This window comes from Bufo gargarizans, chromosome 1 (genome assembly GCF_014858855.1).
Source record: "Bufo gargarizans isolate SCDJY-AF-19 chromosome 1, ASM1485885v1, whole genome shotgun sequence".
Classification (NCBI taxonomy): Eukaryota; Metazoa; Chordata; class Amphibia; order Anura; family Bufonidae; genus Bufo; species Bufo gargarizans.
The window spans coordinates 609010299-609025337 of NC_058080.1; the positions used below are offsets into that span (position 1 = coordinate 609010299).

At 42.7% G+C, this 15039-nt stretch overlaps 1 protein-coding gene across 1 annotated transcript in view; it reads right to left on the reverse strand.

The window, feature by feature from the left end:
• Positions 1 to 1289: 1289 nt before the first annotated feature.
• Positions 1290 to 15039, reverse strand: part of DMXL1 (Dmx like 1) — a 142418-nt gene continuing 128668 nt past the window's right edge. The window contains 2 exon segments of the mRNA XM_044275895.1: positions 1290 to 2150; positions 11119 to 11336. Coding sequence (XP_044131830.1) covers positions 1926 to 2150; positions 11119 to 11336 — 443 coding nt within the window. The 3' untranslated portion in view covers positions 1290 to 1925.

Below are 15039 nucleotides of genomic sequence, written 5' to 3' on the forward strand. Positions count from 1 at the left end.
ATAGGGGAGGGGAGGGGGGGGGGGGTATGTATTACTGTACAGTGGTTTACACCAGTCTATCATATCTCTTGTGCTGTTGGAGGATGCACCCAATTTATGACGAGGCACAATTAGGTGTGTCCTCTGGCAGTCTGTGCACCTAGACTAAATCAACAGAAGTTCAGACCTGTTGAAAATGACAGTCTTCTTTTAGGCCAGAAAGCTGGCCTAAAAGAAGGTTTTTGCCAGGACCACTTGCTCTGTCCTCATCATGTCCATTTTGTGGGAAAGTGGCAAGGGTGGCATAGAAATGCCACTTGAGCCTAGATATAGGCACAATACTGTTTAAAAAAGCGCAAACAAAGTATGCAGGTTTTGTTACGCCAAAGAACTGGCATGGAGGGGAGGGGGGAAATGATAAATTGCCCCCATAAAATCAAGTGGATCTGTGTACTGTCCATGGAGAAGATGAACAGCACACAGATGGGAACCACTGGCAGTAAGCCCTTACACTACAAAGAATTTGATGTCTGTTGCGATGGAAATGAATAATCTAAACGGGAGCTGTACAAACAAAACTGAAGACCTATTGCAAAGCTGATTTTTTTTTTATTCATTGGGACAATAAATAAAATAAAAAAAAGTTGAGGCCGTTTGTGCTCTTGAAGTTTTTTGTCAAACTTCTTTAAAACTCCACTTTAAGTATGAAAACGCAGTTTGACTGCAGTTCACATCAAATCCTACCCCATCAGCCACCACACACAATCTCTGGGATCGAGGATCTTAAGGATGTGAGTAGTTCTTGTTCTGGCATCCTTTACGCTTTTGCCGGCAGAAAATTTATTTTGTTCAGTAAAGTACAATAACCCTTGCTCAGTCCATGTAAAAGGTCTACACAGGGCAGCAACGCATAGCTACAAAAATTAAGACTTGAAATATATAGTGGATGCAAAGAGAAGAAGCAGGTCTAATAAACCTCTTTTGTATCCACTCCTGAATATAAAATAAAACTACCAAACGGCATATGTGCTTTCTGCCCAAGGTCTCCACCAGAGCTTCTCCATATAGCTCAGCTTCTGGTAACCTGGGAAATGGGATATTGGCGGTTACTACTACATTTAATGGAGTTAAATGGAGTTAGGTTTAAGTCATAAGCCTACGCTTTAGTGAAAGAAAGAAAAATATGCATTTACACCTTTTTATAATTCTGACAAATATACAAAACTTTCCTGTAAAGCTGTAGAACTGTAATACAGTTTAAGTGCCTTTAAAGATCATTATACTAAACATAGGCCAAAAACAAATAACAGCAGTTTTTATTTTTTTATTTGTGGAGTTTTATACTTGGAGACTGTTTCCTTTTTCACATAGGTACATTTATACCTAATTGTATATCCTACAATGATCCTTAACTGCCCTAAAATATAATTTATATTAATTTCTGTATATATAACTATAATTAAATCGTAAGGTTTAAAGGTTATACACAACTAATAAAATATTCTCCGATTGTGCTGATTTTAAACACATGTAAAAAAAATGTTTAGAAGACAAAAAAAAGAATAAATCATCCTCAGCAGCACAAGTATGTAGGAATATATAAGTATACATATATATCTTAATTTACATATTTATCCACTTTCCTATTTTAGGCAACATAGCATTCAATTGATGAACAATTGTGTTAATCATTTAAGGCATCAGTGCGTGAAGGGCAAAAACAGGGAAAGAAAAAAAAAATATATATATTAAAATAAAAAATAAAATAAAAAAAAATAAATATAAACTGCTCAAAGCATCACAGTGGCACATCTTTAAAGCATTGCACATTTCATTTGCCGGCCACTACTCTTACCTAATACATGACACTGGTATCCACTTTCAGTGCTAGTGCAGGACAATGAGTTGAAAGAGTCCACAGGGTTAAATGATACAAAGTAAAGAGTTCAAAGAACAAATTTGACTTCACTTTTCAGAAGGTCGTTAACTGTACTAAACCGGTCAGGTAATAGTCTCATTTTGACAGTTCCATCTGCACCACAAGAAAATATGTGATTAGCCGGCCCAGTTTCTATCTGCATCACGCCTGTTCCGATATTTCTGAAGATGGATTGACGCGCATGTTCATTGAGGAAAGTGTGCATCAGTCCAAAAGTACTCAGGCTCCAGACCTACAACAGAAGAAGCATAGCCTTTTTTTTATTCCATGTATGTCACATCAATGCCTATCTAGGGTACTGCAGCAACCTTAGTCTTTTCTATATTTGAATTGGTCATTATTAATTGGTGATACTTCCTGTAAATGAAAATATAGCTCATTTTGTATTTACCACACACGAGGTTGTCCTACGAAAAATATTCTGCAGTTTACAAAACCCGCACCTGGATCTGAATACTTTTGTAATTGCATGTAATTACAAATGTTGCATAGCCGCTGAGTTATTCAATACAATGCATGTGTACAGCGCCACTTGCTGTTTGTTTTTTCTTATTTCTTTGTCCTGCTCACTCAGAAGACCACACATGCTCAGTTTCATCCTTTATCTGCCTCCTGAGTTGTGATAGGGAGAGCATGGACACGCCTTCTGAGCTGTGATAGGGAGAGCATGGACACGCCCCCTGAGTTGTGATAGGGAGAGCATGGACACGCCCCCTGAGTTGAGATAGGGAGAGCATGGACACGCCCCTTGAGCTGTCAGCTTAATAAAAATCTAGCAGAACAATGAATGTGGAGATCCCTGGATCCATGTGAGGTATAGGGCTGGTTGGTTTGTTAGAAAGGTATTGTCATGTACTATATGAGGAATGACTCATTTTTTACATTAGTCATGGGATAACCTCTTTAAGGAATTTCCATTCTCATATTTGTCACCAAATATACCACATGTACATAATATGTCTACATGAAAACGTTAAGTGAAGCACTTGACTTTTCGTACCTTTTTTTTTTTTTTTTTTAACAGTATTTTAAACAAGTCTAAAAGTTACAGGCTGGACAACCCCACAAGAGCAAGCCTGGTGCAGTCACTGAGCCAGCAAGGCATCCTGGAAGAGTTGCTGGCAGATTTTAGCTCTAAAGTCTACAGAATGCAGCTATTTGAGGGATGACTATAATAAAAGCTGTAAACGAAGATCAGTACAAGATGAGCACGACTGATGTATATGGATACCCAACTAAACGTTGGTGTTTATAGTGAACATATACTTTTAAAGGTCTTCCTAAAACATTGTGATTAGAGATGAGCAAATTGAAGCTTACGAAGTGGAATTCGATCTGAATTTGAGGAAAAATTTGATTCTCACAAAATCCAAATTTCCTCACGCTTCGTGGTAACAAATTGCATTTTTTCCTAAAATGGCTGCTGCACGTATTAGGACATGGAGCAAAGAACTCTGGGAGCGAGGGATCACACACAATGCCATGCATGCAGCCAGCCAATCAGCAGCCAGCCAATCAGCCTCAGACATTTTCCAGTGTACTTAGTGCAAGAAGAGACGTCAGCAGGCGTTAGGGACAGTGATAGGAAAGACTTTAAAAACTGAATAGAAGTTCAGGGAAAGATCATTAGAAGTGTAGGGAAAGGACAGGGAAAAATTATTCCATACTATAAAAGGAGAACAGGGTTCAGTAGGGCAGTTTACAGCCTGGGTAATCGGAACAATCCTATTACACCTTGCTGCACTGACTGCGGATCCAAATTGCCATTATACTGCTGTTATCAGGTTTGCAATAGATGATACCTCTGTAATTCCGGCAAACCTTTCTTGTTATTGAAGTGCTGTGTGATACAGCATTTAACAGGATGTATTAGGCTACTTTCACACTAGCGTTCGATCGGATCCGTTCTGAACGGATCCGATCATAATAATGCAGACGGAGGCTCCGTTCAGAACGGATCCGTCTGCATTATTTTTAGCATATAACAGCTAAGTGTGAAAATAGCCTCGTACGGATCCGTCCAGACTTTCAATGTAAAGTCAATGGGGGACGGATCCGCCTGAAGATTGAGCCATATTGTGGCATCTTCAAACGGATCCGTCCCCATTGACTTACATTGTAAGTCTGGACGGATCCGCACGGATCCGCACGGCCAGGCGGACACCCGAACGCTGCAAGCAGCGTTCAGCTGTCCGTCTGTCCGTGCGGAGGCGAGCGGAGCGGAGGCTGAACGCCGCCAGACTGATGCAGTCTGAGCGGATCCGCTCCATTCAGACTGCATCAGGGCTGGACAGCTGCGTTCGGGTCCGCTCGTGAGCCCCTTCAAACGGAGCTCACGAGCGGACCGACGAACGCTAGTGTGAAAGTAGCCTTACTAGGAAATATTTGTACGTGTTCTTAGCCGTTCAGCGGTGCAGTTATATGTTCTAAAGCCTTTTTTGTGGTGTATTAGTGGGGGGAAAAAGGCTTGTTAGTTATTGTGCGGTGAAGTGACAAAATTACAGCCTTTTTTTGGGGTGTATTAATTTCCTTCCGATTTATATGATCTAACAGTATGTCAGACCGATAAGTTACAGGCCCTGCACAGGGGAGGGGCAGAGTCCTAAATGTTTCTGGCGCAGGAACAGGTCGCAGCAGAGTAAGAGGGCGTGGCGGCAGGGGTCACTTTAAGAGGCTGAGCCATCGGTGTCGTGTCTTGACCAGTAACCCAGCAGTGCTTGAATGGTTAACTCTGTCATCCACTTCGTCCCAAGTGACCTCAGACATCCCCAGCCAAGAGTTGGTGCGTTAGTCAGACACAACCCTTAGTTGGCATGGCCCAGGAGCAGGCCCTGTGCCCTCACCTTTCCTCAACCTGCCTCTGTCCTTTTCTGTTCCCTCAGCCAGAGAAGTATTATATGCTGCGGGCTCAGCTCCACTATACAGCAAGGACAAGCTACTAGATGACAGTCAGCAGCTACTGCCCAGCCAAGATCTGGAGGAGACATCCGCTGCTTCTTCCAGTAGGCGGGCAAGTAGTGATGAGGAGAGTGGAGTGGGAGCTGGTGTTGCAAGCGGTCAGGCTCCTGGCTTAGAGACCGTTGAGAAAGACATCAGTGACGTGCAGACAGTACTCAATGATGATGTAGCCAATCACAATTGGGAGTCGGGTGACTAAGTGGCTTCATCATCATCGGGAGAAGAGGGTGGCAGCTTGCGCGTGAGGCAGCGGCTGACCCAGCAAGTCGGTAGCGTGGCCGGGAGTCAGCAGTGGGAGGTCAGGAGCCAAACATGCCCGGGGTAGACCACCCGCTTCGCAGGGGCCTACCTGCCCAGAAAGTAGTGGGACAGGGGTTCACAGAGGCAGTGGCCATAGCAGTCAGTGCGGAGTGTTGGGGGTAAAATTACCTATTCGGCAGTGTGGCAGTTTTTCATTAAGCTGCTGGAGGAGGTGAACATGGCCATTTGCCGAATCTGTAGGCAGAAGGTGAAGCATGGCCATTGTGCCAATGTTGGCACCACGGCCCTGCGTCAACATATGCTGCGTCGCCATAAAGTGGCCTAGGAGAAACATGGCTACGATGTAGTGGTCCAGCCTGCCGCAACAACCACTGGCATGCGCCCGATTTCAGGCAGTCAAGGCTTCACCACCTCACCTGAAGGGAGCTGTCTGTCCTTCCCATCATCTACTGGTCCTGATGCTCCTCCTCCATGTCGCTCATTTCATCAGCAGTCGATCACCGAAGAGATTGCCAAGAGACAGCAATACGCGTGTGTTCATCCTATGGAATGTACTGTACCTCCCTTTCCAAGTGGTGGACTCTGCACCTTTCACAGAAATGATGGCTTGTGCCGAACGGAGGTGGAGTGTCCCAAGCAGTCATTTCTTTGCCAAAAAGGCAGTACCAGCCCTGCACAAACATGTCGAACAGAAGGTGGGCCAGTCCTTGAGCCCGTCCCTGTCTGCCAAAGTGCACGGCAGAGCCGACGTGTGGAGTTTTTACTACGGTCAGGGACAATACATGTCCTTTACGGCTCCTGACATCCGAATTGTCACCATTCGGCAGATGGATGACTTCTGGCTCTCCACCTTGTTGGACCCTCGCTACCGGTCCAAAATGGGGGCCTTTATTTATTTATTTTTTAACACCTGCTGAGAGGGAGGACAAACTGAACTACTATAGAGACATCATAAGTAGTCAGTTGGCTGCTGCCTATCCGCACCATTGTCCATCCTCTTGCAGGTCTGACCGGGTGGGCCTTCTGTGCTCTTGTTCCACTGCCATGGCGGGGTAGAAACATATAGAAACATAGAATGTGTCGGCAGATAAGAACCATTTGGCCCATCTAGTCTGCCCAATATATCTGAATCCTATGAATAGCCCCGGCCCTATCTTATATGAAGGATGGCCTTATGCCTATCCCATGCATGCTTAAACTCCTTCACTGTATTTGCAGCTACCACTTCTGCAGGAAGGCTATTCCATGCATCCACTACCCTCTCAGTAAAGTAATACTTCCTTATATTACTTTTAAACCTCTGCCCCTCTAATTTAAAACTGTGTCCTCTTGTGGTAGTTTTTCTTCTTTTAAATATGCTCTCCTCCTTTACCGAGTTGATTCCCTTTATGTATTTAAAAGTTTCTATCATATCCCCTCGGTCTCTTCTTTCTTCCAAGCTATACATATTAAGGTCTTTTAACCTTTCCTGGTAAGTTTTATCCTGCAATCCATGGACCAGTTTAGTAGCTCTTCTCTGAACTCTCTCTAGAGTATCTATATCCTTCTGGAGATATGGCCTCCAGTACTGCGCACAATACTCCAAGTGAGGTCTCACCAGTGTTCTGTACAGCGGCATAAGCACTTCACTCTTTCTACTGCTTATACCTCTCCCTATACATCCAAGCATTCTGCTTGCATTTCGTGCTGCTTTATTACATTGTCTTCCCACCTTTAAGTCTTCTGAAATAATTACTCCTAAATCCCTTTCCTCAGATACTGAGGTCAGGACTGTGTCGAATATTCTATATTCTGCCCTTGGGTTTTTACGCCCCAGGTGCATTATCTTGCACTTATCCACATTAAATTTCAGTTGCCAGAGTTCTGACCATTCTTCTAGTTTTCCTAAGTCCTTTTCCATTTGGCGTTTCCCTCCAGGAACATCAACCCTGTTACATATCTTTGTGTCATCAGCAAAAAGACAAACCTTACCATCGAGGCCTTTTGCAATATCACTTATGAAGATATTAAACAAAATTGGTCCCAGTACAGATCCCTGTGGAACCCCACTGGTAACATGACCTTGTTTTGAATGTTCTCCATTGACTACAACCCTCTGTTGCCTGTCACTCAGCCACTGCCTAATCCACTCAACAATATGGGAGTCCATGCTCAATGACTGCAGTTTATTGATAAGTCTTCTATGTGGGACAGTGTCAAAAGCCTTACTAAAATCTAGATATGCGATGTCTACTGCACCTCCACCGTCTATTATTTTAGTCACCCAGTCAAAAAAATCTATAAGATTTGTTTGACATGATCTCCCTGAAGTAAACCCATGCTGTTTTTCATCTTGCAATCCATGGGATTTTAGATGTTCCACAATCCTATCCTTTAATAGGGTTTCCATTAATTTGCCTACTATTGATGTCAGACTCACTGGTCTATAGTTGCTCGATTCCTCCCTACTACCTTTCTTGTGAATGGGCACGACATTTGCCAATTTCCAATCTTCCGGGATGACTCCTGTTACTAATGATTGGTTAAATAAATCTGTTAACGGTTTTGCCAGCTCACCACTAAGCTCTTTTAATAATTTTGGGTGTATCTCATCAGGCCCCTGTGATTTATTTGTCTTCACTTTAGACAGCAAACTTAGAACATCTTCCTCTGTAAAGACATGCATCAAACGATTTATTAGTCATCCTTTCTAGTGGAGGTCCTTCTCCTTCTTTTTCTTTTGTAAAAACTGAACAGAAGTATTCATTAAGGCAGTCGGCTAGCCCTTTATTCTCTTCTACATACCTTCCGTCCTTTGTTTTTAATTTAGTTATTCCTTGTTTTAATTTCCTTTTTTCATTTATATATCTGAAGAATGTCTTATCCCCTTTTTTCATAGACTGAGCTAGTTTTTCTTCTGCCTGCGCTTTAGAAGTTCTTATAACTTGCTTGGCCTCTTTCTGCCTAATCTTGTAGATTTCCTTATCTTCATTGCTCTGGGTTTTTTTATAATTACAAAATGCTAGCTTTTTATTTTTAATGATTTGGGCCACTTCTGCCGAGTACCACAGTGGTCTCTTCCTTTTTTTGCTTTTACTGACAAGTCTAATTGAATTTTCTGTTGCCTTCAATAATGCACCTTTTAAGTAGTCCCATTTCTCCTGGACTCCATGTAATCCGTTCCAGTCTGATAAGGACTCATTTATGACTAATTTCATTTTTGAAAAGTCTGTTTTTCTAAAATCTAAAACTTTTGTTTTTGTGTGGTGGGACTCTTTCACAGTTCTTATATTAAACCACACTGACTGGTGATCACTAGATCCCAAGGTTTCGCCTACAATGACATCATATACCGAATCCCCATTTGTGAATATCAAATCCAAAATGGCCTCCCTCCGGGTTGGCTCCTCAACCATTTGTTGTAGGGATAACCCCAGTAGGGAATTTAGAATATCTGTACTCCTGGTAGAACTTGCTATTTTGGTTTTCCAGTTTATATCTGGAAGATTGAAATCTCCCATAATGATAACTTCTCCTTTCATTGTCATTTTAGCTATTTCTTCAACTAGTAGATCATCTAGTTCTTTAACTTGATCAGGTGGTCTATATATCACACCTACACGAGTTACTGCATGATTAGCAAACTGCAACGTAACCCAAACTGACTCTATGTTGGCCTCACCAACTTGTATTAGGTTAGATTTAATGCTATCTTTCACATACAGGGCCACTCCTCCTCCTTTCTTGCCTTCTCTGTCTCTTCTGTATAAAGAGTACCCTGGTATGGTTATGTCCCAGTCATTTCTTTCATTAAACCATGTCTCCGTAACAGCCACTAAATCTACATTCTCAGATGCCATTATTGACCCAAGTTCATTGATTTTTTTACCTAAACTGCGAGCATTTGTAGAGAGGACTCTGAGCTTATCATTTCTTAACCTCTGTGCATCTGACCTGTTCTGGCATTGTTTCGGGGGGCAATTGGACTCTTTTATTTTCACTCTTTTGCCCCCCCTTCCTAGTTTAAATACTCTTTCGCAAATTCTTGGAGTTGTTCACTAAGTACATTTGTTCCTTTGAGAGAAAGATGCAAACCATCTTTTTTGTACAGTTCCTTTCTGTTCCAAGTAGAGCTATTATGAGAAACAAAGCCAAATCCTTGCTCTTGACACCATTTACCAAGCCATATGTTAAACTCCTTTATGCGCCTCTGCCTATCATTCTGAACATTATGTACAGGCAGAACTTCAGAAAATGAAATGGTGGATGCAAAATCCTGTACGTCATTACCAAGTGTGATAAAAGATTTTTTCACCTCTGACACTTCATTGCAAGCCAGGTCATTTGTCCCTAGATGGACAAGAACATCCACGTCCCCTTCCTGCTTTGCTTGCTTAACAATATTAATAATACGTCTTCTATCTCTTCTAGCAGTAGCCCCAGGGAGACATCTCACAAAACCATTTTCTTTAAGCTCCACACTTCTTATGATTGAATCACCCAGCAACAGCTGCTTCCTTTGAGACTTCACTTTATCTTTTTTGTCCTTGGCTGCAGTCTTGCCTACATTAGTCATAGGAGTCGATGGTTTCTCACCCTCTACGCTTGAGTCCATAACCATGTTGTCCTTACATTCTGAGAGTGCTGCAAATGAATTTTGGAGAATCACCGACTGTGGGACATGTCTTCTATCCACCACTCCAAGTCTTCCAGAACCTACAGTAACCCATCTGCCATTTCTGGGGTTCCTCTGTGGCAGTGGCATTGCAGCAGTCCTAGCTGGAGTTTGTTTAACAGATAATTTAAATATCTCAGATTTTAAAAATGCAATTTCCTGCTGCAGTAAGGAGAACTGTCTACAGATCTGACAGCATCCGAATCTCCAAAGAGTGGAACATGAAATAAATGCACAACAATTCCTGCACTGAACCAAGTCTGCCATTTTAAAGAGGAGAAAAAAAAATGAAAAAAGAATAAAAATTTGTCAATTTAAATCAAACAAATCTTACCTTTTTTTGTATTGTTTCCACCTTCCAGCCTACCTCCTGACTATCTCCTGCAATATCTCTTCACTGTACTTAATGTAGTACTTGAAGGTAGAACTTGCAGGGTAGGAGCAGTACCAGCTCAATCAGCTTGAATCTAGAGTGAATATTACTCACCAGCAACTAGACCTGGAGCAGAACCTGAACCAGCAGGTTGTGGACAGCACCCTGCCACCCCACATTGAAGATCCGCTGGACTACTGGGCAGCCAAACTGGATTTGTGGCCGCAACTGGCAGAGTTTTCCCTGGAAAAGCTGTCCTGCCCGGCCAGTTTTGTGGCATCAGAGCGGGTGTTTAGTGTGGCAGGAGCCATAGTTACCCCAAGGAGAACTCACCTGTCCACCCAAAATGTGGAGAGACTGACCTTTGTCAAGATGAATCAGGCGTGGATCAGCCAGGATTTCCACCCACCAATGCATGATGCATCAGATTAGATCATCCATGCTGCCTCACCCAGACCTTGATAAAACAGACCAGTTTCTTCTGTTTACCTGCCTAAGCTCCAATTCTGATGCTGCCAATAGCCTGACGCTACACATCTGATGTCAAGAGCTCCTTCTTACACCCACCATAGTCAGCGGGTACTGTTTTTGCCACCCACCTTTACACTCTGTGGTCTCCTGATGCTGCTGCCAACTCACCACTCAGGTCTCCTCATGCTGATGTTGCCACCTCCACACTATGTCACCTTCCCACTCTGGTCTCCTCATGCTGCTGTCACTTCACTACCACAGCAGACTTCTTATGCGCGTAACTGCAAGGCACAGTGTTCTACACCACTATACAGGCTCTCTGCAGCCAGGAAATAGCTGCTTTTTAACGCGATTCGCCAGAAATAAATTTGGATCGAATTAAATCTTTTCGGAAAATTTGGCAAAAGGGGCGAATCGAATTATTGAGAAATTCGCTCATCTCTAAGTGTGATGTATGAAATGGTTTGTATATAAAATCCATACCTTGATGTTACCCTCTGCAGATCCTGTGACAAAATATTCTTCTGTTGGGTCAATAGCAGTGGCCTTGACTGCAGAATCGTGACTCTGGAAAGCATGCCGCTGTTGTCTCTGCCGCAAATCAAATAAGCAAATGACACCCTTCCTTCCACCAGATATTAAAAGCTGATTTTTTGGTGCATAAGCTATAACAGTTGCTCCACTATCATGGCAGGTGAAAGCTGAAAATAAAAAAAGAATTTATCATCGTTACTAAAACAGATTAAAACTACAATTATTTATTGAAACTTTGGTTTATTATTAACCGCCTCAGGACCGCCGCACGCAGGACGCGGCCCTGTTATTCCTCTTGGACGTGCCGGCGCGTCATCTCGCGAGAGACGAGATTTCCTGTGAACGCACGCACACAGGAGCACGCGTTCACAGGATCCGGAGGTAAACAAGTGCATCTACAGCCTGCCAGCAGCGATCATTCGCTGGCAGGTTGTAGATGCGATTTTTTTAACCCCAAAAAGGTATATTAGACACTGTTTTGATAACAGCGTCTAATATACCTGCTACCTGGTCCTCTAGTGGTCCCTTTAGCTTGGATCGACCACCAGAGGACACAGGCAGCTCTGTAAGTAGCACCAAACCCCACTACACTACAAAAATTTTTAGACATTTATATTCCAGACTTCTTCTCACCTTTAGGGCCCCTAAAATGCCAGGGCAGTACAAATACCCCACAAATGACCCCATTTTGCAAAGAAGACACCCCAAGGTAAATCGCTGAGGGGCATATTGAGTCCATGAAAGATTGAACTTTTTGTCACAAGTTAGCGGAAAGGGAGACTTTGTGAGAAAAAGCAAAAAAAATAAAAAAAAATCAATTTCCGCTTACTTGTGCCAAAAGAAAAAAAAAATTCTATGAACTCTCCATGCCCCTCACGGAATACCTTGGGGTGTCTTCTTTCCAAAATGGGGTATTTATACTGCCCTGGAATTTTAGGGGCCCTAAAGCGTGAGAAGTAAGTCTGGAATCCAAATGACTAAAAATGCCCTCCTAAAAAGGTACTCATTGGAATTTGGGCCCCTTTGCACACCTAGGCTGCAAAAAATTGTCACACATATGGTATCGCCGTACTCAGGAGAAGTAGGGAAATGTGTTTTGGGGTGTATTTTTACATATACCCATGCTGGGTGAGAGAAATCTCTGTCAAATGACAACTTTTATTTTTTTTTTTTATATACAAAAAGGGAAAAGTTGTCTTTTACATAGATATTTCTCTCTCCCAGTATGGGTATATGTAAAAAGACAGCCCAAAACACATTGCCCTACTTCTCCTGAGTACGGCGATACCACATGTGTGACACTTTTTTGCAGCCAAGATGCGCAAAGGGGCCCAAATTCCAATGAGTACCTTTTAGGAGGGCATTTTTAGGCATTTGGATTCCAGACTTCTTCTCATGCTTTAGGGCCCCTAAAATGCCAGGGCAGTATAAATACCCCACATGTGACCCCATTTTGGAGTACTTTGAGGATTTCACAGGGCATTTTTACGCTTTTGGATTCCAAACTACTTCTCACGCTTTAGGGCCCCTAAAATGCCAGGGCACCCCACGTGTGACCCCATTTTGGAAAGACGACACCCCAAGGTATTCCGTGAGGGGTATGGTGAGTTCATGTAAAATTTTATTTTTTGTCACAAGTTAGTGGAATATGAGACTTTGTAAGAGAAAAAAAAAAATATTAATTTCCGCTAACTTGTGACAAAAAAAAAATTCCATGAACTCACTATGCCCATCAGCGAATACCTTAGGGTGTCAATTTCCGAAATGGGGTAATTTGTGGGGTGTTTCTACTGTCTGGGCATTGTAGAACCTCAGGAAACATGACAGGTGCTCAGAAAGTCAGAGCTGCTTCAAAATGCGGAAATTCAAATTTTTGTACCATAGTTTGTAAACGCTATAACTTTTACCCAAACCAATAAATATACACTTATTGCATTTAGTTTTTTATCAAAGACATGTAGAACAATAAATTTAGATAGAAATGTAGTTTTATTTGAAAAATTTGACAACTGAAAATGAAATGGGTCACTTTTTTTGCAAAAATTTTGCAAAAAGTTAAAATGTCAGCAGCAATGAAATACCACCAAATGAAAGCTCTATTAGTGAGAAGAAAAAGGAGGTAAAATTCATTTGGGTGGTAAGTTGTATGACCGAGCAATAAACCGCGAAAGTAGTGTAGTGCAGTATTGTAAAAAGTGGTCTGGTCATTAAGGGGGTTTAAGCTAGGGGGGCTGAGGTGGTTAAGATGTAGGTCAGGAAAACATGTCGCTATAGTAGCTAAGGGCATCATATAATAATGCCAGGAGTTAGTAAGATAACCTAAAGCCATATATGCATGTGGGGATGTGGCAGACTGCATTTTGCTCCTGCACCATAGCCACCCTTTTTCCCAAGATTGTTTTTAGTTACAGCAGTATATACACTTTTCCTGATTTCAAGGTCACTTTCTCGTGGTGACTGGGCACAAATTATTTTGATCAAATACTGTATATTTGCTAAGTACCTCATTTATTTATATAGTGAATATAGCATTAGTAAAATGCATAATCCATATTAGAGAAATTTATTTCATGTCCAAGTCAGCAAAATCAATTCTTCACAAAACAAAAGTGCTCAAATTGGCCTGAAAATTGGTATATGACTCTCTGAGATCTCCTTGTTTTCCATGTTGTCGGCCTTTTATTTTTTTTAATTATTTTTTTAACTAATTGTTGCTCCCTTTTAAGCTTGTTAAGACAAAAGCAAATAATGTCAGTTATACTAACATATATAGCTATGGGTAAATGCATGGTTGACTGTGTTAAACAGCTGGTTTAAAAACACACTGCACCATTGTATTTGCTTATTAATATTAAAAGTGTTCAAGAAATGGACCCTTATTGGGGGGGGGGGGGGAATAAACCGTGGCTTGTTGGGTACAAGCATCCAAATGCACGTTAAGGTCATTGGAAATCGTGGCTTGTTCTGCACAAGTGCCCAAAAAGGATGCCTTAATGGGAGGCAGGTACCTGCCTGTATTTATACACACACACACACAAGTTTATTCTCAGAAGAGACAGTAGCTTGCTCTGAACAAGCCTGAAAAAAAATTATCCCTTTTATTTGAGCTGCAGCAGTACAATATGAATGTGAAAAGGGTAAGTTTTGTGGGGTAATAGTGGCAGCAATAGCAACACAGCATGTAAACAGACAAGGCAGTAGATGTGTGTATGACTTTGTTGGGGTAGTAGAGTAGTAGTGGTGGCTGTGTAGGGGTAATGTTAGTGGAAGTAGGGGCATTAAAAGGTGATAAATAGGAGGGGCGTGGCTTGACCGTCCGGCAAGATGGCAGCTTAGGCAAGGAGCTCCGCCGTCCTAAGTGATTATAGGAGCCTCATCAGCCCGGTGCCTGAGTCCCATGGGGAAATCGCTGCCCTCAAAATGATCCAGAGGCAGCCCGGCACCTAATTTGAGGAACCACAGCATTGCAGCATACCTGGACCGCCGTGCTCCAGCGCCGACTGTGCCTTGGACCCTGAGGCGCGAAACTATCGCGGGCGCCATTACGGGAGGAGGGGGAAGGAGAAGCTCCGCTGCTGCAGCGTCCGGATCACAGCGGCCTGCAGCAGGTAACCAGCTCCCCCTTATCTCCGCTGGCTGAAGAATTTATATACAGGCCTGCCACACAGGAGGGGGTAGGGGGCATAATTGAGCAGTCCACTGTGCCCGAATCAACTGCAAACATGCCTCCAAAAATGGCGCCCAAACGCAGCAATGCTCCAGCTACACCATCCCAGCGCAGAAGGGATTGGGCTGAGCCCCCTGAGGACCCCTTAGATCATACTCAGGCCAAAGGGAGATCAGAGGGGGAAGATAACACCTGGAACTAAC